The sequence below is a fragment of the Asterias amurensis genome, chromosome 6, assembly GCF_032118995.1.
Source record: "Asterias amurensis chromosome 6, ASM3211899v1".
NCBI classification, from domain to species: domain Eukaryota; kingdom Metazoa; phylum Echinodermata; class Asteroidea; order Forcipulatida; family Asteriidae; genus Asterias; species Asterias amurensis.
In genome coordinates this window covers 5,259,607-5,286,767 of record NC_092653.1, presented here as the reverse complement: position 1 = coordinate 5,286,767, position 27,161 = coordinate 5,259,607, and the positions used below count along the sequence as shown (strand labels likewise).

Sequence of the window (27,161 nt, the reverse complement as noted above, 5' to 3'; positions counted from 1 at the left end):
TATTGGCGGGAAACGTTGTTCCTGTTCACCGAGGTGATCAGTTACTCTATGTTCACAAACTATTATTTAAAATAACATATTACAAAGAGAGTCAACATTTCATAATGTGTGGATTTAGCTTCCATCCCTATACACGAAAGTAAATAAAAAGTGAGAATTGTGTAATGACTTCATACCTAAAAAGTTCGTTGGCCCATATATGACCTGAAAATGATCCGCAGCTGACAACATTACGTGTTGATTACCGTTGCTAGATTGTTCGCTTTTAATACAAGATAGACCCACAGAGAAAATCCACATTGATGTCGCAATGACCCCCAGAAACAAACATGAGCTGCTTAAGCAGAAAATACTGCTTAACATTTTTCTGCTAAGCACAATTGAGCTAGATACCAGTTACATTTCGTACGTGTGAAATGGTATTTTAGTTGGTAACCCTTGTTCTGGTAAGCATACTTTTAGTGTGCTTAAATTGTGTGCTTAAAGGCACTGGACACTATTGGATCGGAGAAGCGTTACTGCAGAAACGCTTCTGAGATTGTGTTTTTCCAACAAAAACGGACTATTTTTCCTGTGTGGAAATAACCGCTCATGACTTTCGGCGATATCTTAAAAACGCAACCATTATATCGAACGGTTCTTTAAACGGTTTCAAAAACCAAAAGTGTATGCATACACCTTTGCCTTTAAAGGCACTGGACACTATCAGTAATCACTCAAAATGATTGTTGGCATAAAACCTTACATGTTAACGATCAATGGGGAGCTGTTGATTGTGAGAAACGGCTCCCTTTGAAGTGCGTTCTGTATCCGTTTGTTATAAAATCGATGTGGTTAGAAAGATGATCTACACAAATATGCCTCGAAATTGCGTGTTTTTCTTTTTACCTCGTCGACTAACACGGTCGGCCATTTATGGAAGTCAAAATTTTTTGACTCCCATAAATGGCCGACCTTGTTAGTTCGCAAAGTAAAATGAAAACCATGCAATTTTGAGTGATACTTGTGTGGATCATTATATTCTACTTTTAAAACATCTTTTAAACCATATGTATTTCATAACAAATGGTTTCAAACGCTTTTTAAAGACCAACTCGTCCGATCCAAGGCAACGTGTTCCTTTAAATTTTCACAGGTTTGTTGTTTAATGCATCTGTTGAGATACACCAAGAGAGAAGACTGGTGTTTGACAATTACCAAAGTGTACTAAAATGTCTTTAGTCGATCTCAGTCGATTTCAGGATGTCAGGTTGCGTAATTGATCAAGACCAAGTCACGACACCTGCCCTGACCTCGGATGTTGTGACAATCAGTAAGAATTGGGTTAGGTTATCTTTGATTACACATTTATTTGTCAGTACATCCTTATTACAAAAACACATTATTTGTATATCATCAGACGTCAAACAAAATAATCAATAAATAATGTGAGTTTTAAAATCGGGTATAGACCTAGTGGGGGATGTTGAGATGATTTCGCAACAGTGCGGTTTCAGCTTTTTTTTTTTTTTTTTTTTTACTATCATTTTATAAAATGGTTTTGGTTTGATCTGTTGGGTTGTAAACATCCTTATTACAAAAACACGTTTGTATCATCACACATCAATCTTTAAAAGCGGGTTGACATGACCTTGTGAATTTTCGAACAGGCGAGATGATGTCGCAACGGTGAGGTTTCAGTTTTTGTTTCTGTTTAAAGGGTTTGGGTACTTTTTGTATGAAACAAAACACAAATGTCCACAGATTTACATTAGACTAACATGGTTTAAAGATAGTGATGGTGGAAAGATTCCCTTAAAATTTTACTTGCTGAAGTGCTGCAGTTTTTAAGTAATGAGTAAACAGTGTCACACAAACAATTTTCTTCTCAGTGAACCGAAACTTATTTTTGGCGCGTAATAAAGGATTTACGCAACTCTCTTGAACACTTTGCTCTGTGATTTTTATTTGTTTTCTCTCCCAACCTTGAAAACTATGAGCTGAAACTCCTACAGGTGAAATATATTACATACTATCTTCTTTCGCAGTGAGTAGGGATTCATATCATGACCAAAAACTTGATCTACAAAAGGTATCAAGGGCCTTTTTTAAAGGCAGTGATGGATTTGGTAATTCCTCAAAATAACTGTTAGCATCAAACCTTACTTGGTAACGAGTAATGGGGAGAGGTTGATAGTATAAAACATTGTTAGAAACGGCTCCCTCTGAAGTAACGTTTTTTTTTCGAGAAAGAAGTAATTTTCTACGAATTTGCTTTCGACACCTCAGAACTAGATTTTGAGGTCTCGAAATCAAGCATCTGAAAGCACACAACTTCGCGCGACAAGGGTGTTTTTCTTTCATTATTATCTCGCAACTTCGACGACCAATTGAGCTCAAATTTTCACAGGTTTGTTATTTTATGCATTTGTTGAGAAACACTGGTCTTTGATAATTACCAATAGTGTCCAGTGTCTTTAACAATAATTTCATAAAAGAAAACGACGGTAGGCTTATAAAAAAACAACAGAGTTTCAAATAGAATGGACATTGAAAAAGGAACGGGTGTCACACTCGTACCACACAGTGAAAGGAAAGTGCGGTTTCTTGAGAGGAAGTCTTTGGGGATAGATTTGTTCCCCCTGGTGTCCTTGATGCGGTACCGCTGGGTAATCGGTACAAGGCCGGTATTAAAATCAAGAGATTTCACTCCACTTTGATTCGGTGAAATCCACAAAATATACCTTATCATCATTAGGAAATGTCATGGATAATTCTCCCTTCATTTGATGCCCGTGTCGACAAATTGAGTTTGCCTACCGTCGAAGATTTTTAAAGGGTTACATTCTGTGGTAGGCCTATATGGATTGCAATTAAGGGAAATGACATGTGCAATTCTACGTTTGTTTCATGCTTAAAGGCACAGGACAATATTGGTAATAAACTTACTTGGTAGGGAAATGGAGAGCTGTTAATAGTATAACATATTGTGACAAACAACTCCATCTGAAGTAACGTAGTTTTTGAGAAAGAAGTTATTTGCCACTAAAATATTTAAATTTAATATAGAGACCTCAGAGGAGGTCTCAAATAAAGGCATCTGAAAGCACACAACTTGTTCGACACTCTCGCAACTTCGAAGACCGATTGAGACCAAAATGTTCATAGGTTTGTTATTTTATGCATATGTTGAGATACACCAAGTGAGAAGACTGATCTTTGACAATTACCAATAGTGTCCAGTGCATTCAAAGGCACTTGACACTATTGGTAATTACTCAAAATAACTGTTAGTATAAAACTAACTTGGTAACGAGCAATGGAGAGCTGTTGATAGTATAAACATTGTAAGAAACGGCTCACTCTGAAGTAACGTATAGTTTTTGAGAAGTAATTTCTCACACAAATAATAAAAGATTTCAGGCCTGAAGCCTTTTATTATGCACCTGAAAGCACACAAATTTGTTTTTTTTCTTGCACTCTTGCAACTTTGATGACCAATTGAGACATTGTTTTCACAGACTTGTTATTTTATACACCAAATGAGAATACTGGTACTTGACAATTACCAAATGTGTCCAGTGGCTTTTATGTTTAGTTTGCCCCAATAAAGTACACCAGAAAAGGCTTGCCTTGCTTGGCAAAAACAGGTTACCAGCCAAAGTTACATGAGGTTTGCATTGTTGTGACTGGTGTCTCTATAATTGTTTTGCTTAGCATGATTGTTTGCTTTGTTCCCATCACATTCAGCACTATTTTTGAATATATGTGTAGCATTGTTAACATTATCTATCTGTCTCTGATTTGCATTTACGGATTTCCATTGTTTTCAAAACTCGGTAGGCTAAAGCTCGGACTGTGACGTTGCAATCAAAAGGTCTTTAGCCTGGTTTATGGGTGAACCTTCCTTAAAAAGAATCGTTTTAAGTCTACACTGATATCCCATTTACGTAATCTGTCATTTTATGATAACTTTATCCTCCGGATATCTCACTGTTACTCATCATTTTAATGGTTGTTAAAGGCACAGGGGTGGATTTCACAAAGGTAGTCCTAACTTAGGACTAGTCCTAGGCAATGCTAAGAGATAGGACTGGTCCTAAGTAAGGATGTGTTACTGGTCCTAACTTAGGACCAGTCCTATCTCTTAGCATTGCCTAGGACTAGTCCTTAGTTAGGACTACCTTTGTGAAATCCACCCCTGGACACTATTGGTAGATGTCAAAGACCAGTAGTCTCACTTGGTGTCTCCCAACATTTGCATAAAATGACAAACCTTTGAAAGTTTGGACTCAATTGGTCATGAAGTTGTAAGAGAATAATGCATGAAAAAACACCCTTGCTGCAATACTTTGTGTGCTTTCTGATGCAAAATAAAAGGCTTCAGCTGGAGTATTTTTGTATTTGAGTGAGAAATTACCTCTTTCTTAAAAACTACGTTACTTCAGAGGGAGCTGTTTCTCACAATATTTTACACTGTCAACGGCTCTCCATTGCTCGTTACCAAGTAAGTTTTTAAGCTAATAATTATTTTTGTAATTACAAATAGTGTCCGCTGTCTTTAAAGCAATTATCAAAATCATCATGCCAGTCTGTTATACTCATTATCAACGTGATTACAAAACGTGTGATAGACCGAACGAGGTTATCGGCATGATGACGTCTCTATGCCGTGGTGTATAACAAGTGTGGGCGTGCCATACTCATAGACCCACACCCAAAAGTAAACGGTTTGATCACGTGATCTCAAGTCTAATAGACCCCCTGCGATGGGCGGGCAGTTATAAAAACCTCGATATTTTTTTGGCGGGTTAATTATTTCACTCATCCTACCCAAGATTCCAAACGACTCTAGCGGGAATGTGTTGTCTGCCTGATGGAAGTTTTCCCATAGCGCTACCAAGACCATACGGTGAGCAATTTTCCAGTGATTATTTTACATTTTCAGAGCTTTTCGGCTTATTTTGTTGTTGCCTTTTTTTTCTCCAATCCGGGGGATTTGCAAACCGGTCAAGGATTTGGAGGCATGCTGCGTGTTGATACGATGGCTCAATCCACAGGGTGTGTGTCTCCTGTCAACTCGGCCCACACAAATCTAAAGCATACGCAACTTTGTTGTTTGTAAACACCTTAACAGTTTGATCATTGTTTAGTAAACAAAAACCCGCAGCCTATACACAAGGGCAGTGTAACAATGAGGCATGCATCAAGACGTAGAATGGGAGAGGGGGCTATCTTACACCCTTGATCATAAACACGGTGCCCCTTTCCGAGAAGGATTGGTTAAACCTGAGAACAGTATAATCTTGAGTACGCCTTTATGTTTGACTGAGGGTCATTCAGAGGACATCCATGTGTCAGCTTTGAAACGCTGAACCAAACCGTTGAGTTGCACTAACTTAAAGCTTCACTTAAAAAAAAAAAAATCTGATGTTATCGACTGTCGAGTAAACTCTCAATGGTAGGTGGAGGTTTAGGAAGCCTTTTTTTTTACGCGACGTAAAAAAAAACATATGTGGTGAAATGTTCTCGATGTTGGTAAACAATTACAGAAATACAAAGAAAGTTGTAAAATATTATATATATATATATTTTTTTTTTTTTTTTTAAACGGGACCATAATGTAAAACAACTCTTGTGCTGTTTTTTGTATCCTGTATAAAGATTTTTAAATAAATAAATAATAATAAATAAATTGTTTCAAAAGACTTGGCCTGCGGATACTGGAACGAAAGTGTCTACCTTGGGCAAAAATGGTTGTCCTTTTCACACGAGGAACATTTTGTAAAGTTTGACAACCTTTCTACACTTTAGCAAAGGACCCCTTGATAAAGTGCTCTCGTGTGAAAGGGGCTTTATAGTATCTTTTTTTACAGGTAAACAGTACATTTGTTTGGACTTTTAGTTTTACAATCTTGCTACAACTTAGCAAGGGATCTTTGATAAAGTGCTCTCGTGTGAAAGTTTTTTAATAGTATCTTTTGGTACAGGTATACAAGTAGGATTAGAAACTTTGCACGGTGGAAATACGATATAGAGAGGTTTGCGGTAACACCATGTACTGAAATGAGCTGTGGTTCTAAACTCGACGTTTCGATCGGGTATACAGTTAATTGGTACGGACTTGTAGTTTTAAGTTGTTATCGGAACTTCAGCATTTTATCATTGTGACATTACAATGTCAGAGTGAAGGCCTAAAGTCATGTATTCATGAAAGTGCAGTCTGATGATGAAGCGAGTAAACACTTTCTTATTAACCGATCAAACATTGGGGGGAAACAGCCCCCGGGTCAGCCCTCGTATAGGGCTGTATAAGTGGGCTGAATTGAAGTACCATACATGTGCATGCACCTTTTCTTATCGTCCATTGAATAATGCCCGCTTGGGACCAAGTGTGGTATTTTCACAATCAGTCTTACACATCAAAAGTTTGTTTCTGCCAACTTTATCTTATTACTACTGCCGGTTAGCTTGAAGGAAGTGCTGACTGACGTGCAATGGTTACCCCGAAGGCATACGTCCCTTGCTGTGTAAAGAGAAGGGGAAAATGAATCCTTGTAAAAATGGAGACTTTTAGCGTTTGGTCTGTTGTGAGTCCTTCAAAAGTTATGAAATTTGTTTGCAATACAGAGCCCAGGACCCAATTTCATAGAGCTGCTTAAGCACACAAATTAGCTAAGCACAAGAAAATTATGCTTACCAGAATAAGGTTATCATCAGCCAAACTGACATGTCAAATATACAGTTTGTGACTGGTATCCTGCTCATTTTCAACACATTTTCCATTTTTTCGTTTTGTAAAGAGTACATGACAGTTGAACTAAAGTAAGTGAATCTTTGCAATGAAGTTACAACTTTGTCTCAACCGCAATTCGGAAAAGATTTTTGACAAGTTATAAATTACTCTGTTTCCAATGTGCACCATCAATTAACCTACGCCTGTCTATCTTCAGTCGGTCAAGACGGACCGTCAAAGCCGTCAAGATAGCCCAGGAGTCTCTGGACGCTGCGGTAGAGGAAAGCGGATCAAACGGATTTGACTTTGGGAAAACAAAATAACTTGATTAAAATATCCATATAATTTGTAGCGCTTAGGGTCATGTTAAAGACACTAGACACTGTTGGTAATTGTCAAAGACCAGTCTTCTCACTTTGTGTATCTCAACTTATGCATAAAATAACAAACCTATGAAAATTTGAGCTCAATCGGTCGTCGAAGTTGCGAGATAAGAATGAAAGAAAAAAACAACCTTGTCACACGACGTTGTGTGCTTTCAGATTCTTGATTTCGAGACCGCAAATTCTAAATCTTAGGTCTCGAAATCAAATTCGTGGAAAGTTACCTCTTTCTCAAAAACTACGTTACTTCAGAGGGAACCGTTTCTCACAATGTTTTATACTATCAACAGCTCTCCATTGCTTGTTTCCAAATAAGTTTTTTTGCTAACAATTAATTACCAACAGTGTCCACTGCCTTTCAGACTTATTTACCATAGTCCCGTAAGACATCGGATAAAAAGGTTTACGTAATTACAAAATCAGTTGGACTATGATTACAAATGAGTTATGGGTTTTACAACTAAATTGAGTTGGATAAAAATAAGATAAACATCAAGAAACTTTGAGATAAATTGAACGAACGTAGTCTTTGCAATTTTCTAATTTTGCAATTTCCTGGCAAGGGCGTAAACACCATCGTCTATAATTACCAAAAATATGTTTTTTTCATGCCGACCAGACGGCAATAAGAGCCCGTATTGAAAGCTTTAAGCACAGGAGACAGCACTAGGGTCTAAGAGGTGACACACTGCACCCCACCCCACATTGACAGACGCCATAGGCCTACCCCCTTAACCCAACACCACTTAGTCACTCTAAACCCATGTCTCGCCAAATTAGACCCCCTCCCATTTATGATGAAAAGTTTGTATCTAATATTGTGATGTTTTTTATTTATTTTTAGATAGACTTGGGTAATCCAATGTAACGGTTGTTTTTGAAGGCAGTGGACACTATTGGTAATTACTCAAAATAATTATTAGCATAAAACCTTTCTTGGTGACGAGTAATGGGGAGCTGTTGATGGTATAAAACGTTGTGAGAAACGGCTCCCTCTGAAGTGACGTAGTTTTCGAGCAAGAAGTAATTTTCCACGAACTTGAGGTCTCGAAATCAACCATCTACACGCACACAACTTTGTGTGACGAGGGTGTTTTTTTCTTTCATTATTTTCTCGCAAGTTCGATGACCGATTGAGCTCAAATTTTCACAGGTTTGTTATTTTATGCATATGTTGAGATACACCAACTGTGAAGGCTAGTCTTTGACAATTCCCAATAGTGTCCACTGCCTTTAATATTTTTTTGCGATAACACGTGTTAGCTAGACCTAAATACTGGACACAAGTATCACTGCCTTGGTGGTGAGTGAGCTAGGTCATATTGGGAAAAATTAATTAGCTTGTAAGTAATCGGTGTATGTTAAAGTTGCATTACCCCTAATCCTACACCACTTAGTCGCCCTAAACCCATGTCTCGCCAAATTAGACCCCTCCCAGTTGTATCCAATACTGTGATGTTTTTGGGATAGTCCATTTTAACGTTGTTTTTAATTTTGTTTGCGATAACACGTGTTAAGCTAGACCAAGGCTGGACACAATTTTCGCGGCTGCACTAGTGTTGAGTGAGATAGGCCCTCTAAGGAAATATTAATTAGCTTTGCAAATAATCACTGTAGGGTAAAGTTGCATTGCCCAAATTTTCGGAAATATTTGTTGTATTTGTTTCTTTCTTAAAGGAACACGTTGCCTTGGATCGGTCGAGTTGGTCTTTGAAAAGCGTTTGTAACCGTTTGTTATAAAATGCATATGATTAGAAAGATATTTTAACAGTAGAATATAATGATCCACACAAGTATCACTCGAAATTGCGTGGTTTTCCTTTTACCTCGTCGACAGACACGGTCGGCCATTTATGGGAGTCAAATTTTTGACTCCCATAAATGCCCGACCGTGTTAGTTCGCAAAGTAAAAGGAAATCCACGCAATTTCGCGGCAAATGTGTGTGGCTCATTGTATTCTACTTTTAAACATCTTTCTAACCATATGCATTTTTTAACAAACGGTTATCAACGCTTTTCTGACAATGTTTTATACTATCGACAGCTCTCTCCATTGCTTGTTACCAAGAAGTAAGGCCGTGTCCGAAACGGCGACTTCGGCTACAGCTACGGCTAGGGCGCGCGCGTCTGCTTATTCTTCAACACTGACAGACGCGCTGATCTCTAGACGTAGCTGTAGCCGAAGTTGTCGTTTCGGACACGGCCTAAGTTTTGTATATGGCTAATGCAACTGGGATATCGCCAATAACTTATTTTCAGGTTTTATATATACCACCTATCGTTGACCGTTTCATCATTGTTAGAAAATAATAATAAGATTTTAAACCCAAATATTGGGGGTCAAAACGGACAAAGATCGGACCTAACATCTGCAAGTTTGATTCGTGGCTTTCAATATTGACCCTTGGTGAAAAAGTACAAGTTGCAATTTTGGTTATAAAATAATTCAGTAATCACTATTTGCCTCGGAGGCCTTCCTGAAAACATCAGGGAAAAAAGTGGTCCCCAATTTATAACTTCATTTGATTACCGGTAATTAACCGCTACTAAACGGCATTCCAATTGTCATGTGTACGTCCAGCGGTCATAAAATATCCACCAAAACACCCCCACTAAAAATCTGCAATCCAATCGAGTTATGATTTAATTCCAAACGCAGAGTGCAGTGTCCCAGCGAATTCCACCGTCTTTTGATTTTCCTTGAAGTTTTGGAGTGAAATGTTTGAGTTTAGTTGTCAATAAATAGCCCTAATGAGCCCGGCCCTTTGGGAAAGGCCCGTCAATCAGCGTCAACAGCTGGGCCAATGTCAACGATTCTTTGCACGCATGTTTCTCGATTGTAATAGTTGGTTTCCGTAACACCCAAACTTGAACCTCTTCTCAGAAAGTTTACATTGCGACACAATGGGAATTTCGCAACCCCGGGCATAAAGGATATTACACCAAGTTATTATTTATATCCCATATGAACTGGAGGAGGGAACTTCCCTGTCTTGAAATAAGGCTTACCTTCGACAGTTATTAAAGGCAGTGGACACTAATTGTCAAAGACCAGTTTTCTCACTTGGTGTATTATGCACAAAACGAAAAGAACAAACCTGTGAAAATTTAGACTCAATTGGTCATTGAAGTTGCTAGAGGACAGTGAAAGAAAAACCAACCTTGTTGCACAAATTTGTTTGCTTTGAGAAGTAATTTTCCACGAATTTGATTTCGAGACCCCAGTATTAGATTTTGAGGACTCGAAATCAAGCATCTGAAAGCACATAACTTCGTGAGACAAGGGTGTTTTTTCTATCATCATTATCTCGCAACTTCGACGACTTAAGCTCAAGTCTTCTCATCACTTGGTGTATCTCAACATATGCACAAAATAAAAAACCTGTGACAATTTAACTCAATAATTGGGAGCCGTTTCTCACAATGTTTTATACTATCAACAGCTATCCATTGGTTGTCACCAAGTAAGTTTTTATGCTAACATTTATTTTGAGTAATCACCAATAGTGTCCACTGCCTTTAATGAACAAAGAATGTTAGTTCCGTAAGAATGAAAACTCAGCTGTTTTGTATAATTCGGATGTCTTTAGTCGCTATAACTCATCAATCAGTTGATGTGTGAGCTCATTGGCGTTAACCCACAAAACCAAACTATGCTTGACTTGAGGAAGGAAACGAAGTGTCACTTGGTCGGCTCTTAGTTGTGTTTGTACCTGGTACGAATTTTAACATTCATTTTATGGTTCATTGTTAAGCTTCTTGAATAGAAAATATCGCTTAAAGGGTATATGTACTTTTTCCTAACAAAAACACAATGTCCACAGATACATTAAACTTACACAGTTTGAAGATTATGATAGTAGAAAGCTTCCCTTGAAATTTTACTTACTGAGGTGCTGTCGTTTTTGAGAAATGAGAAAAAGTAATATTTTCGTCTCAGTTTTAGCATGTAAAATAGTATTAACCAGTTATGCTATGGCTTTGGTATAATATCATAACTGGTTAAGGGGATTTTACATGCTAAAATAATTTTGGTCTCATGAGACCAAACCTATTTTGTGACTTGTTTTACTCATTTCTCAAAAACTACACAACCTTAGTTAGTAATATTTGAAGGGAAGCTTTCCACTATCATTATCTCCAAACCCTGTAAGTTTAATGTAAATCTATGGACATTTTGAAAAAGTACCCGAATCCTTTAAAGGCACTGGACACTATAATAATTTTAAGCATAAAAACATTATTGGTAACGGGCAAGAGCTGCTGATAGTATAAAATATTATGAGAAACGGCTCCCCCTGTGAAATGCCTTTTATTAGGCATCCTGAAAGCAAACACATTTGTGCAACAAGGTTTGTTTCTCTTTCACTGTCCTCTAAGCAACTTCAATGACCAATTGAGTCCAAATTTTCACAGGTTTTGTTCTTCTTGTTTTGTGCATAATACACCAAAGTGAGAAAACTGGTCTTTGACAATTACCAATGGTGTCCAGTGCCCTTAACGGTTCACTTTTTCTCCACTTCCTTAGCGTTCATGACCGCGTAGTACACTCGAAAAATCACTCCTTCAAGATTGATAGCGACGGCAAGCGATGGTCTCAAAGGCAGAACCATCGATCAATGTTTTATACTTCTTGGAGTCTAACATAAGGGTTGGATTGATGTCAGGAAGAAGCTAGTTATAATTTTTTTTTAAATCACCTGTATTACATATTTTTGATCTTTTAGTTAAAAGGAGTTGACAGTTTTGAATACTGTTTTCTAATCTCGGCCTGTAAAGAGCAGCATCGGAGACGAGAGCTATAACAACAACAACAGCAACAACAACAACAACAACAACAACACTGCAGCAGCAACAGCAGAAACAGCATCAACAGCAGCAACAACAACAGCAGCAGCAGTAGCAGCAACAGCAGCAGCAACAGCAACCAAGGTAGTTAATTTATTTGATTTCAGACTTGATATCAAAACGAAATTTCGGTCTCTTTGTTAAACGGGGATCTTGGTACCTGGAGAAAATTGCGAAGAGCCTTTTGAGCACAAACAGTGGCTAAGCACAGAAAAATTGTGCTTACCAGAATTAGGTGACATAGGCTACCTACCATAATACCATTGCCATGTGACTGGTTAGCAGAACAAATTTTAAGCAACATTTTCTGTTTAGCCAGCTCTAGGAAATGGGCCCTAAACACGATCTGGAACAATCTAGATAGGGCCATTCACATACTTTCATCATCATACCTGGGACCTATTTCACAAAGAGCTATTCTTATCTGAAGTTAGGACCATTAATTGGGCCCAATTTCATAGCGCTGCTAAGCACAAAAATGTGCTTAGCATGAAATGTTTTGCCTTCATAAAAACGGGATTTCCAACCAAATTTCCACGTGATTTTCGAGATAAGCAAACAACAGCTGAATACCAGTAACAAGCAACACGTAACAAATGGAAAATGGGTTGGTAATCCTGTTTTTATCAAGGAAGAAATTTCATGCTAAGCACATTTTCGTGCTTAGCACCTCTATGAAGTTGGGCCCTGGTCTTAACTTAAAACTAGTCCAATCTCTTAGCATTGCCTATATATAGGACTAGTCCTAACAAAGAAGAGTTTTGTCAAATCAACCACTGTTCATTTAAAGGCAGTGGACACTATTTGTAATTGTCAAAAACTAGCCTTCACAGTTGGTGTATCTCAACATATGCATACAAACCTGTGAAAATTTGAGCTCAATCGGTCATCGAACTTGCGAGATAATAATGAAAGAAAAATAACCCTTGTCACACGAAGTTGTGTGCGTTTAGGTGGTTGATTTCGAGACCTCAAGTTCTAAATCTGAGGTCTCAAAATCAAATTCGTGGAAAATTCTTTCTCGAAAACTATGGCACTTCAGAGGGAGCCATTTCTCACAATGTTTTATACCATCAACCTCTCCCCATTACTCGTCACCAAGAAAGGTTTTATGCCAATAATTATTTTGAGTAATTACCAATAGTGTCCACTGCCTTTAAAACATCGTTATAGTTAGTTACCATAGAAAAATGTCCACCGAACGAAAACAAGATAAGAGTGCGCCCTTCCTACACATCTCCCGAAATACAAAGTTATTTTCGGAAGTTAATTGACTATACAATAACAGTCACATCATGCCCCCCGGACATGTTCAGGAAAGACATTCACTGCCAAGGGATGTTCCTTTCTGTCATCACTTAATCATCTTCTCTGGGTTTTGTTTTTAAGAGAAACTAGTGGAAGTATTTGCTTTTCTTAAATTGTACGTAGGCCTGATTCGCTTTAATTAAACTTTTAGAGGACAACGATCACACGAGTAGCTAACTTCGCTGCTAACTTCACTGCATCTTACGTGACAGCGAAACATGTTGACCGTGTGAACGCAAAACGTAAAAGTTACTTTATTCGCTGCTTACTTCACTGCTACTGGCTAACAGTAGAACAAGTTGACCGTGTAAACGCAAAAGTTAGCTAACTTCACTGCTAAGAACTTCGCTGCTATTCGCTGCTGTTGACCGTGTGAACGCTAAAGTTAGCTAACCTCACTTCTAACTTCGCTGCTATTGGCTAACATGTTGAACGCGTGAACGCGAAAGTTAGATAACTTTTCTGCTAACTTCGCTGCTATTGGCTAAACAGCGAAACATGTTGAACGCGTGAACGCGAAAGTTAGCTAACTTCGCTGCTAACTTCACTACTATTGGCTAACAGTGAAACATGTTGACCGTGTGATCGCAAAAGTTAGTTAAATTCGCTGCTAACTTCACTGCTATTGGGTCAACAATGAAACATGTTGACCGTGTGAACGCAAAAGTTAGTTAAATTCGCTGCTAACTTCACTGCTATTGGGTCAACAATGAAACATGTTGAACGTGTGAACGCAGAAGTTTTTGTTTTCCGGGATATAAAGGAAGTGTCCTAAGTAGTGACTGTGGCTACGGCTGTTGATGTTGCCAAGGGTGTTTCTGTATGAGCATCCTAAGCCTCAATGCTCGCTGACGGGATGATCAAGCCGTAGCCGTAGCCGTTGTCGCTATTTCGCAAACGGCATATAGTTTCCGTTGAAGGCAAAGAGTTCCGAGTTCCGAATTTCAAGAATTCCCAGTTCCGGCATTTGTTTGTTCTGTGATGGGGTAAAGAATTGCCATTTTGATTAGATTTGGGAAACAGAAATTCCCCCTTCGAAAAGCACTACGACAGTGGGACTTTTGGTGTACAGAAAAAATATATATTCCGGTTTCTTGCTGGCAGTGAACATTAATAGTCAAATCTCACACTCGTGCTCTAATCCAGATGGAAAGGGGAATGGGGATTGGTGGGGCAACTTTTAATGGGTCACAAAGCTGCTAAGCGCCGGTGAGCGGCAGGTGGTGGCGGGGGGGGGGGGGCACAGGTGTGTCATCCATCATTTTACATCAAAACTAAAATGCTAATGATGAGTTTGATGTTGGTTTGTTTTAATGGTTAACAACACCTTTGCAAGATTTGGGACTGGTGACTCATAGGAAATGTCTTACATTTCCGACATTGGGAGTGATTTCCAACGTTGGTGCGTGCGTGTTGCTTGAGGTTTCAAAATTAAAGGAAGCTTATAATATTTTATGGTATTTTTTTGTTTCACAACAAAAACCTGTTTTCTATCCTTTAACCCTGCGATACCCCAGCACTGTGATATTTACACGGTCACCATCTCTCTAAATGTGAAAGAATGAAAAAACACCACTCTTTACAGTTCGAGTTGTCCCTCAAATGACTCTTTAAAAAAGAGTGGTGGTTATTTCAGTCTTTTAGGGGTTTTTCACTCCAAGACAGAGTGAAAAATCACTCAAAGAGATGTGAACTTCAATCTAAAAGAGTAGAATACCACTCGAAAAAGAATCCCCTCATGTGGCTCTTAAGAGTGCCTTTTCACTCTTTTGCATTTATAGAGACTGCAGACAGTAGGCAGTCGGAAAACATGCATGGATACATCGTTTGTTATTGTGATTTCACACTTTATTTGCAAAGCTAAGGACAAGAAGTGAAGAGACAGTTTGACAAAACAAAGCTACAAATAATAATTTTTATTTTTGTTTTGTTAAATAGTGTAGTGCTTTTACTCTTTCTAATTTTTAAAACGTCAGCTTGGTTTTTGCGCAAGGAAAAAGATTCCCTCCACAACCATTCTGAGAATTTAATTAAATTGATTTGAATCGGTTCATAAATAAAAATTATTTATCTATTAAGGACCGATTTGCGAATCTTTACCAAAACATGAAAGCAGATAAAATAAAACAAAACAGCAAACAAAAACATCAATTACAAGAATGCAAGACAATAGGCCTACAAAACAAACGAAGGATCAACACACGTTTTGAACAGGGGACACGCTTCACAACAAACCCTGGCGGTTCATAAGTATTAAGGGAATCAATGTGTGGTGCAGAGGTTTTCAACTGGTGGTTTAATCCCAACGACGCCTGGTTCTTGATAATTTTACCGAGACGAAGTCGAGGTAAATTATCAAGAACCAGGCCTCAAGATCAGTCATAGCTGACATACAAAAATAAAATAGTAGTCTATACTTGTGGATTGAGCGGTAATAATAGATAAAGAGATATATTTGTTGTTCCCTTGTTCTTCACACCCAGCTGAAAAGAGAGGAGTGGATTGTTTTATCAATGGAGGGGATACATATTTTGTTGTCCTTTGTTTCTGAATCTAATTATCGTCTTCTTGTGAGAAACAAGAATTATCGTCTTCTTGTCCGTGTTTTTATAAACACGACTAATATGCGTTATACTGCAAACAAACATACTGGAATTTATTTTTTAAATTGTTAGCCTACAAAAGTTTGATTAATTCGTAAACTGTGAAGCATACTTTTTAAAACGAGGGAGAATTGTAAACGAAAAATTAGTTGCTTCAAAATCCTTTAAAATCATTTCTTTTTGACTGGTAAGTTAATTTCAAGCCATGAGTGTGAACACTAAAAATTAACCTGTTCAAAAACAGGGATCACTGAAAAATTGACATGCAATACAATTTACTGTTTCATTGTTGAGTATGACTTCACCTGGTAGGCCTACGTGTTTAAGTATAGTGATAGGCCTACATTATAAGAGAAAATGATCAACGGTTTCTGCTTTTAACAACAGAGAAATTATGTTCAATATCTCTTTATTAGAAAAAAACACTAACTCAAATAGTTTCAAAATTACATTGAGAGCACCTATTGATCCATCTGGCAGTGCAATTATAGCAGATCTATCCAGTACACTCAAAAGTTTGTTACGGATACCTGACCTATACATGGAGTGCGTTTTGGCGACCCCAACCAAAAACTGTTTCTGACGTCATAACCAAAACGGTAACCGAGCTCACAACTCGGTTACCGTTCAGTCTGAACAGCAGAACCAACGACCAAAAACCGAAACAGTTTTTGGTTGGGGTCACCAAAACGCACTCCTGGGTACCTGCCATGTATGGTACCCTGACAGCATCTACATGGAACTACAGCAGAACCTGACTAATTTTCACGTGAGAAGTCCGTCGTCTGCTAGGTTTTCTGTATTGTTTTAAATTTGATTTTTCAGGGACAAGGACTACAAATTTGCCTTGGTATCCGTCATTTTCGGATTCAGCACCCCAAATTAGTTAAATCAGGTATGTTACCAACTTTTACTCAAAAATGCCGCTCGAAGTTGGTATTTTTAAAATCTGGTCTAGACTATTACGGACCAGACTACTTTCAGTAACTGTGAGTGTGCCGCACGCGGGCTTTGTTGCTTTTCAGAAATTGAGATAATAATATTAAAAATAGTGATATTTATTTAGGAAAAACATTCACAATTAAGTACAGAACACACATTAAAAATATATTAACAATTTCAGTTAAGCAAAAGTAGGATGCCCGGAACAGCATAAAAGTTTAAAATATAACTGCCCCCAAAAGGCGTATGTCTCCCCAAATGGGAGATGTCACAGCCTGGACTTCCTGCCGGCAAGATTTGTCAAATATGTAAACCAATATAAAGATGTTTAAAATGATGCCTTGAAATGACCAAGTGTGAATTTTTGTGGGGAAACTTAACTAAATGTGATTGTGTGTTTTCTAAATCTTTACAGCAGAACTACAATTTTAATTAGCTTGCATACTCGGTATTTTTAAAAGCTGATATCACCCTTAAAGGCAGTGGACACTATTGGTAATTACTCAAAATAAATATCAGCATAAAACCTTAGGCCTACTTGGTCACGAGTAATGGGGAGAGGTTGATAGTATACAAATATTGACTGCTTCGAGTGCTATGGTTAAAACTATGACTCCCGAGGTGATCCACGGAGCGTTCTATTTTCCCGAGGCGAAGCCGAGGGAAAATAGAACGCTCCGGGGATCACCGAGGGAGTCATAGTTTTTAACTAATGCACGAGTAAAAGCAGTCAATATTTGTTTTATAACACCCCAAACCGTTCTAAATACTGTACTATTATTATTAAGTTACAGACCTGAATGCTACAATCCACGGGCGACGCGAATACAGATTGCAAACACTTTTACTTACTGTGTTGCATGTATGTGTCGTGCAATCCGAAATGGTTACAGACTATTAATTTAGCATCCTCGTACACGCAACGGACGTCCGGGTACTGCACGCCGTGTGCTAGTCTGTCGGACTAGCGCACGGCGCCGTGTGCTAGTCTTCGGACTAGCGCATGGCAAACCGACGCACTATCACACGGCCGTCGTCTAGCAAAACTAAGACATGTCATGTGACGCGCTCTAAACCAATGAGCAGGCAGAATACTTGCAAGGGGTGTTATAATATAAAACATTGTGAGAAACGGCTCCTCTGAAGTGACGTAGCTTTCGACAAAGAAGTAATTTTCCACGAATTTGGTTTCAAGACCTCAAGTTTAGAATTTGAGGTCTCGAAATCAAGCATCTGAAAGCACACAACTTCGTGTGACAAGGGTGTTTTTTCTTTCATAGTTATCTCGCAACTCCGACGACCAATCAAGCTCAAATTTTCACATGTTTGTTATTTTATGCATATGTTGAGATACACCAAGTGAGAAGACTGGTCTTTGACAATTACCAATAGTGTCAAGTGTCTTTAATGTGTTATGTTTTTACATAATTGTTTGTCTGCGTGGGGTACATGTAGGTCTCTGTCTTGGTTTCGGTGTCGGATACCCTGATATCGGTCTTGGTTTCGGTGTCGGATGGGGAGGGGGAGCTCGGTCTCCCCCTCGGTGTATCGGTGTCGGATGGGGAGGGGGAGCTCGGTCTCCCCATCGGTGTATCGGTGTCGGATGGGGAGGGGGAGCTCGGTCTCCCCCTCGGTGTATCGGTGTCGGATGGGGAGGGGGAGCTCGGTCTCCCCATCGGTGTATCGGTGACGGATGGGGAGGGGGAGCTCGGTCTCCCCCTCGGTGTATCGGTGTCGGATGGGGAGGGGGAGCTCGGTCTCCCCATCGGTGTATCGGTGTCAGATGGGGAGGGGGAGCTCGGTCTCCCCCTCGGTATATCGGTGTCGGATGGGGAGGGGGAGCTCGGTCTCCCCCTCGGTGTATCGGTGTCGGATGGGGAGGGGGAGCTCGGTTTCCCCCTCGGTCTCGAACGGGGAGGTCTCGACTGCAACACTGGACACATATAAGCGCACGATCAATACGACTGGTGTAAATGATTCGCTGATTCCTCATGGCCATGTACTTATCAATCCCTGGAGTAGACCGTGTTCTGATGAGGGATCCATCAGGGTTGTGTAGAGAAACCGTTTCCTTGTCTTCATAACCCACTGCTATCAGATTGTTCTCATCTACTGCAAGACACGTGGGTTCAAAGTCTTCATCTGGAGTGAACTGGCTAATAAGAAGCCGACAGTTTGACCCAAAAGTCTTGACCGTTGGACCGTCCAAGATAATGATATGGTCATCTTTATTTACAGCAAGTGAGTTGGGGTTTTCTAAGTAACCCCTGAGCCACGACTGATTATAAGTGTGCAAAATGTTTCCATCTGGTTTCATTCTTGGTTTCGTTCTTAGTGCATCTTCCTGACCCATTAAAATTAAACGGTCTGTGGAAAATGCCCCATTAAATTGTCCACCGACTTCGGCTGTCAACATTTCCCACCGTGTTTCTTTTAGTAAAAGTGTCCCCATCTCACCTTCCATCCCACCTTCACTTTCTTTGAAACTCAGGAAGGACAGATCGTTCGTCAAATCTACAGCTTCTTCTGCATCTATGTTGATGTACTCTTGAAGATGTTTTTGTCTGTTCTTAAGTATCTTCATACTCTCGCAAGGTGTGTTTGAATATTGTACTGACGATAGTGACTCCTTTGCAAACATAAGTTTTGCTAATGTTTTGCCCTTTCTACTACCTGCATCTGAAGCCTCTTGCAAAAGGTTTTTCTCCATGATTCTTATCTTGATAACTTCTTTGTCTGCTTTTTCAGAAATATGCCTTTTTGTTTCATTGATCATGATACAAAGATTGTAAAACAAAGGCTCCAATCTACTGGTTAAATTATAACAACTTCTATCTAGCTGAGAAGCACCATCTATAATGTTTTTAATGCTTTTTTCAGTAGCACTCTTGAGATCAACGACTGTGTGTTTTGGTGCCCGGTGCTGTTTTGCACATACTTTGCAGATCAGTTGTTCACACGTCATACAGTAGAGGCAGAAATCTTGATTGGGATGGATGTCACATCTGGAGATGTTCATCGTTGATTCAGTTTGGGTTTCATCAACTTCTTGCAATTCAGCCAAAGTTTTGATCTCATGATTCTTCAATGCAGAGAAACGTTGGTGTGCTTTCTGACACTGCAGACAGAGGTAATGTTCACAACTCAAACATCGTGAAATTGCCGCGTTTTCCTCATCACAAGCCTGACACATGACCTTTGACTCTTCACCTTGTGGAAGCCGTTCCGCCATTTTTAAATAAAAAGCTGTGTCTGTCAGATGAAGAAAATAAAAACAGACTTGGATTAATGAAGGAGGTATAATTATTTGATTGTCCATCTGTCGTTTTTGTCCTATGACCCCCAGCTAGACTGCCGTGCCAAATCACCACACTCCTCAAAAGCATGATCATTTTTCGTTTTGTCAATTCGCTTCACTTACCCTATGTGGATTCATTTTCGATAGCAAAACCATTCAAAAGACTATTTCTTTTAAAGGTACTGGACACTATTGGTAAATGTCAAAGACTAGTCTTTTCAGTTGGTTTAACTCATCATATGCACACAAAACCTGTGAAAATTTGAGCTCAATTGGTCGTCGAAGTTGCGAGATAATGATGGAAGAACAACACCCTTGTCACACGAAGTTGTGTGCTTTCAAATGCTTGATTTCGGGCCCTCAAAATCTAATTCTGAGGTCTCGAAATCAAATTCGCGGAAAATTACTTCTTTCTCGAAAACTACGTTACTTCATAGGGAGCCGGTTCTCACAATGTTTTATACTATCAACAGTTCTCCATTGCTTGTTACCAAGTAAGTTTTTATGCTAACAATTATTTTGAGGAATTACCAATAATGTCCACTGCCTAAAGTGTTTGTAGATAAAGTATAGTCAGAAACCCACCGTTAATCCGAAAACACAAGTTCTTTGTTTTATTTTCTGGGTCTCACCAAGCTGTACCAGACACTCATAGCTCAATAACAAAAAAACAAATGAAGTCAATCCAATCCAAACTTACCTAATCTTCTTCAAAAGGGACAGCTACTTTTCCTGGTTGCTTTCATGTTCTATGTATTCACATACATGTACTGTAGACGACGTTGAAATTACCCATGCATGTGAATTCGTAGACCTTGACTTTATAGCACTTGTTACGCAAATTTACCTTTTTATTCGGGCTGTATGATTGTTGTTTATAACGCACCTATATGTATGGATGAATGCAGTATGGTTGGTAAAGATCTCTGCGCCGTGGGGTGAACCAGGTTATTGCTCTTTGGTTATCCTACAACAACAACACACAAGTTTAACCAAACTTTTCATTTTACAACACCCCACCCCTGGCACATGTATACTTTATCATGTAGGCCTTCATACAAATTGCTTTTTGTGGCAATCTATCAATTTCACCTTCTAAATAAATACGTAGTGCATGCTTTACCCTTTCTCTGTGTGGAAGATTTTAATCGTGTGTACTCTTCTGGGGATTGGGCAGACTAAGTGTGCAAAACCAATGGAGTCCTAGCTTGAATAAAACAAACAATTAAAAAGAACAAAATGAGAATTCCTCGATTTCGATCAAACTTTATTATGCATTAAAGCATGTCCTTATTTCGCAAAGCAGCAAAAATGTTAACTGCATCGAAGACTGTTGTAAGTCTGAAACATTTTGAGGGAGTTATTCCACCTCGAGAGTATTTGACATGCCGTATTGGCATCCAATCTCTCTCATACGAACATTGGTTTGTTTCTATGATTATGAATTGCACAAATCAAGAAACTGTGATTTAGTAAACTAGACGACAAGACTCGAATCAGTCATTGTGTAATCAGTGGTTAGCTGATGTGGGATTCGAACCCACAAACTTATGATTGCAGTTTTTTTCTTCTGTGAGACTGCTCATATGAAAATCCGAAATCGCAAAGGACAGCTTCCAGCCTTTAATGACTTACACAGATAGGTTGTCTAACTATTTGTGAACAACTCGCGAATACATTAAAAAACCAGAATTGCATGCCATCACGACGAGTCAGAGGCACGGGTGGTTTTGGGACTAAAAGACCGGGGAGCAATACTCAAATCCTGCTCATTACGAAGTCTTGTTCCGGTAACTTAATGCAATTGGTGAAACACGCATCGAGATCCTTCCTTCGATGTTTATTTTTAGCATGCTATACACGAGAGCGTAAATTGCTAATTAAATTGGTTAAAGGCAATGGACGCTTTTGGTGTTTACGCAAAATAATTGTTAGCATACAAACTTACTTGGTGGCGAGCTGTTAATAGTATAAGTTATTGTGAGGAACGGCTCCCTCTGAAGTAGCGTAGTTTTTGAGAATTTGTTTTTAACGTCTCAAATATTACAAGACTTCAGGCCTGAAGTCTTTTAGTCACCACAATTATTCTTTAGTTCACCACAATTGTTTTATAACTCACCATAATTGTCCTCTGAGAGTCACCACCTCGGGACCTCTTCGAATAGGTATAACCAGTTGTGACGTTTTGTTCCGATTGTTCCCGATTGTTCCATTTAATTGATCCCTCATTATGACGTCATCCTGATAAATAACAATTTAAAAACCGCAAGATTTATAGAAATATGTTGTATTTTTGATATATGACCCTAAAATTTAAAAGCAGTCTGTTCAACATCCATCAGCAAGTTCCTCCTCGCGTCACAATATTTTATCTTAATTTTTCCGATTTCATAAATTCCAATCAATTATAAAACACCGGTTGTCTGTTATAACTCGAATAGGCCCGATGACTAACCATCTTCGATTAAAGGAACATTACAGAATTGGTAAGACAACAAATCTTGAAGATCACAGATTTACATAAAACTTACACGGTCTAATGATAATAGTAGAAAACATCCTCTGAAATATTTTGTCTGAAATGTCATATTTGATGAGAAATTAATACAACTAATTTCCCGTTTGGAGTCTCTCGCTCATTGAGCGTTTTAATCGGTGTCATGCAAAAATATGTGTACTATTATGTTTTTCACTCTTTTCTCGTGATACATGCAGCAGATGGCCGATCGATCTCAGGTTTCTAGAGATTCGGTCAGTTTAAGATGTATAATATGGTGGATTTCATAAAGTGCTGTACACTGCCAGCAATGGTTTTATTAGCAAAAATCATTCTGCAATGTTCCTTTAAGACACTGGACACCTTTGGTAATTGTTAAAGACCAGTCTTCTCACTTGGTGTATCTCAACAAATGCACGTAATAACAAACCTGTGAAATGTGAACTCAATTGGTCGCCGAAGTTCCGAGAGAATAATGGAAGAAAAAACACCCTTGTCACACGAAGTTGTGTGCTTTCAGATTATTTTATTCGAGACCTCAAAATCAAATTCTGAGGTCTCGAAATCAAGTTCAAATATTTTAGTGAGAAATAACTATACTTTCTCGAGAAACGACGTTACTTCAGAGGGAGCCGTTTCTTACAATGTCTTATACTATCAACAGCTCTCCATTGCTCGTTACCAAGTAAGGTTTTATGCTCAAAATTATTTCGTGTAATTACCAATAGTATCCAGTGCCTTTAAAGGAACCCCATCGAATGGAGACGATGTCACTTGGGTCGGGAGGGGGAGGGGGTCCTGAGCAAGAAGCCTTCTTTGACATGAGACAGCCTTGCTGCCCTCTCGCTGTCTTATCGCGTGACTTTGATATAGGTGACACCTTGCAATTCATCTACATATCTTGTAGTAAGGAAGCATTGCATCAAGACGCTGAGTGGGCCTGCTTCTGTTGAACTCCAAACGACCCGTGGATCACCGCACTTTCTTACCCCCTTGACGATTACGTGTTTAACCAGCTTATGTTTAGTTGTTTTGTGTATTTATAAACCCCATGGATAATGTGCGGTGATGACTCTGTAAAAACGGGAAATCAGTTCTAGAATTCCAGGGACTTGTCATTTCATTTCATCTTGTCCTTCATATTAGGAGGTGTTCGTCTTGTGTTCTTCGATACATTATTTTGCCGATTGTGAGTAAAATATTGAACAAACTTTGTTCGTTTTAGAACTGCTTAGGTATTTAGTCTAAAAACAACCTTTTTTAACAAACGTATTTTGTCTTCTTAAGTTCAAAAGGGTTCTTCAATACATTTTCCCCCCGATTTAGTAAAAATTCATTTTTAGAACTGTTTCGCTCATTGCTCAGCAGGTAGTATTTAGCCTAAACACAAGGACAACTATTTTCCCAACAAACTGATTTTGTCTTCTTTAGTTCAAAATGCAGTTTTCCCCGATCGAGTAAAAGTTCATTTTAAAACTTTTTCACTCATTGCTCAACCCTTTCACTCATTGCTTCAGCTTAAAAACAAACTTGTTTTGTCTTCTTAACTTCAGAGGGTAGACCTACAAGAGGACGTCCACTCGACGTTTCACCACCACCATGATCTACGCCGTCATCCCGCTAGCCATCTCCCTTCTTATAGTCGGGGCCGTCCTCATCCTACAAGCCCTGTACCCAAGACTCTACAGCGACTTGTGTTTCATCGTCGACAAAGCCCGGATGGCCCGTCATCTCAGCCGGTGCGCGAAGCGAGACGTCCCGCTCACAATCGTGGACGACTTCGAGAGACACGCCCGCACCACACCGGACAAGACGTTCCTAATCTACCAGGACGTACGGTACACCTACCGGGAGGTGAACCGCGAAGCAAACCGCCTGGCGTACGTCGCTCGGCACTGCGGGATGAAACAGGGGGACACAGTGGCCGTGCTCATTCAGAATGAACCGAGGTTTATTTGGACTCTGTTGGCCTTTGCTAAACTCGGGGTGACATGTGCCTTATTGAACTTCAATCTTCGTTCGACTAGCTTGCTGCACTGCTTTGAGGCGAGCCAAGCGAAAATTCTTGTCTTTGGGCCAGGTAGGCGAGTTTTGTTGATGAAGTTTAAATTTCACGTTAACTTTATAAAGTTTGTCCATCCATAAACCGATGCTTCCGTTTGTTAACCGTGATTTTTCTTAATACTTATAATAAAAATGAAGATACCAAATTGAAATGAATGGAAAGTTGTTTTGAACTTGAGAAACCTCACATCATACGATTGCAACTTAAATGCACTGGACACTATTGGTAATTACTCAAAACAATTGTTATAGCATGACACATAAAAACGTAACGTGGAATGGAGAGTTAACATTAAAAAAACATTGTGAAAAACGGTTCCCTCTGAAGTAACGCAGTTTTGGGGATTGAACGTTTCCCATTATATTGTGTTTTTAAAAATTACATAATGGTGGAAAACATTTTGTCAAAATCCGATTCAGATGGCATTTTCAGAAGTCGTTCTTCAGTTACATTTCCCAAGTTCGTCCAAGGAAATACCTAACATCTTCACTAACTCCATACAAATTTTCCTCCCACCAAATCTCACCACCAGGAGACAGCTTACGAGAAGCGGTTGCCGACATCAAAGGAGAGTTGAAGAAGAAACAGGTTCGGATCTGGGCCTTGGAGTCCTCGGGAGGTAGTCGTCTTCAAGGAACCCAATCCATCGATGGTATCTTACAGAACAACTTAGACCTGAACGGAAAAGACTACGATGTTGACCTCCCCAGGGAGCTCCGTAAGGGACAACACTTCAGAGACCCATTTGTTTACATCTACACCTCTGGAACAACAGGTTTGTTTTTATACTAATTTTAATTTTATTTTACTATAATGCATGAGTCCTTTGGCGCAACGGATTAGCTCGTTGGACTTTTATTTCAAAGGTTCAGGGTTCGAATCCCGGCGGGGATAGGCTTTTTTCTTAATTAGTGTAGTTTTTTTACGCAACGCTTACTTCAGAAACCCATTCGTTTACATCTCTGGAACAACAGGTTGTTTTTTATAAGTAGTTCTATTTTTAAGGAGTTTGGAATCGACAGTTCTTTTTAGAACATTTAGAGGTTATCATTTGATGGTGTTACAGCAAACGTTACCCATATCTGGTCTAAAACATGCAAAGTTTCAAATCCTAGTTATATTTTATTTTGATTAAATGCACGGGTCCTCGTGGCGCAACGGATTAGCGCGTTGGACTTCTAATTCAAAGGTTCCGGGTTCGAATCCCGGCGGGGGTAAAGTTTTATCTTGCATAATTAGCTTAATTTATTTAAATTCTTTACACAACGATGCTTCATTTAATAGCCGCATGCCATTTTTAAACAGGAGACCATTTTTTAATGATTAAATCCTAACATACTTGTTTAAAATTTAACTTGAATGTCCAACTAGGCAAACTTTGTCTAATCTAAACTTGTCGGTGAACGATAAGAGTTGTTTCCCTTCGCGTTCAGATTCATTCGTTCGTAATGATTTGATCTTGAAATTTTACATATTTACTTGATTTTTCGAGGCATTCATATTAAAGTTGCTTTGCCACTTTGCCGTATTTGTTCTGGAAAATTTTTAAATTTGCATTTCTGCCAAATTGTTACAAACACGATTTTAAAGATTTATGTTTATAGACCGTATAGAAACTGTCCACACAAATTATCGAAATAAAGAAATATCCACCATTCAGTTGCCAGACTAACTATTTGCATACAGGAGTCCCTGTGGCGCAACGGATTAGCGCGTTGGACTTCTAATTCAAAGGTTCCGGGTTCGAATCCCGGCAGGGATAGACTTTTCACATTTTTTTTTTAATTAGTGTAGGTTTTTTTACGCAACGCTTACAGGTTGTCTTTATAACTAGTTCTTCTTTTAGGGAGCTTGAAATCAACAGTTCTTTTCAGAACCACTCCAACTCATTTACAGGTTATCATTACATGGTGTTAAAGCAAACTTTACCCTTACTATAGTATCTGGTTTCCAACATGCAAAGTTTCAAATCCTAGTTCTGTTTTATTTGACCAAATGCACGGGTCCTCGTGGCGCAACGGATTAGCGCGTTGGACTTCTAATTCAAAGGTTCCGGGTTCGAATCCCGGCGGGGATAAAGTTTTATATTGAATAATTAGTTTGATTTATTTAAATTCGTTACAAAACGATGCTTCATTTAATAGCCGCATGCCATTTTTGAACAGGAGACAATTATTTAATGATTAAATCATTAACATACTTGTTTAAAATTTAAATTGAATGTCCAACTAGAGAAACTTTGTCTAATCTAAACTTGTCGGTGAACGGTAAGAGTGTTTCCCTTCGCGCTCAGATTCATTCGTTCGTAATGATTTGATCTTGAAATTTTACATATTTAATCCTTTCATATTAAAGTTGCTTTGCCATTTTGCCGTATTTGATCTGAACAATTTTAAAATTTGCATTTCTGCCAAACTGTTTCTGCCAACTGTTACAAACATGATTTTAAAGGAACACGTTGCCTTGGATCGGACGAGTTGGTCTATAAAAAAGCGTTTGAAA

At 38.9% G+C, this 27,161-nt stretch overlaps 2 protein-coding genes and 3 non-coding genes across 5 annotated transcripts in view; 4 read left to right on the top strand and 1 right to left on the bottom strand.

Annotated features, from left to right (window-relative positions):
* Positions 1-27,161, top strand: part of LOC139939099 (long-chain fatty acid transport protein 2-like) — a 61,948-nt gene that overhangs the window by 9,623 nt on the left and 25,164 nt on the right. Inside the window, exons 2-4 of the mRNA XM_071934836.1 lie at positions 11,826-12,030; positions 24,148-24,674; positions 25,192-25,434. Coding sequence (XP_071790937.1) covers positions 24,194-24,674; positions 25,192-25,434 — 724 coding nt within the window. The 5' untranslated portion in view covers positions 11,826-12,030; positions 24,148-24,193. The remainder of the gene's footprint in view (positions 1-11,825; positions 12,031-24,147; positions 24,675-25,191; positions 25,435-27,161) is intronic.
* On the bottom strand, positions 18,220-22,314 carry LOC139938163 (uncharacterized). The gene is made up of 2 exons (XM_071933553.1): positions 22,217-22,314; positions 18,220-20,051 (listed from the first exon to the last, which is right to left on the bottom strand). Exon 2 carries the CDS (start codon positions 20,029-20,031, stop codon positions 18,220-18,222), a length of 1,812 nt encoding a protein of 603 aa, XP_071789654.1. The 5' UTR covers positions 20,032-20,051; positions 22,217-22,314.
* Positions 25,803-25,876, top strand: Trnar-ucu (transfer RNA arginine (anticodon UCU)). Its single transcript has one exon. It is a non-coding gene; the product is annotated as a tRNA-Arg (tRNA).
* Positions 26,348-26,421, top strand: Trnar-ucu (transfer RNA arginine (anticodon UCU)). Its single transcript has one exon. It is a non-coding gene; the product is annotated as a tRNA-Arg (tRNA).
* On the top strand, positions 26,663-26,736 carry Trnar-ucu (transfer RNA arginine (anticodon UCU)). The gene has a single exon. It is a non-coding gene; the product is annotated as a tRNA-Arg (tRNA).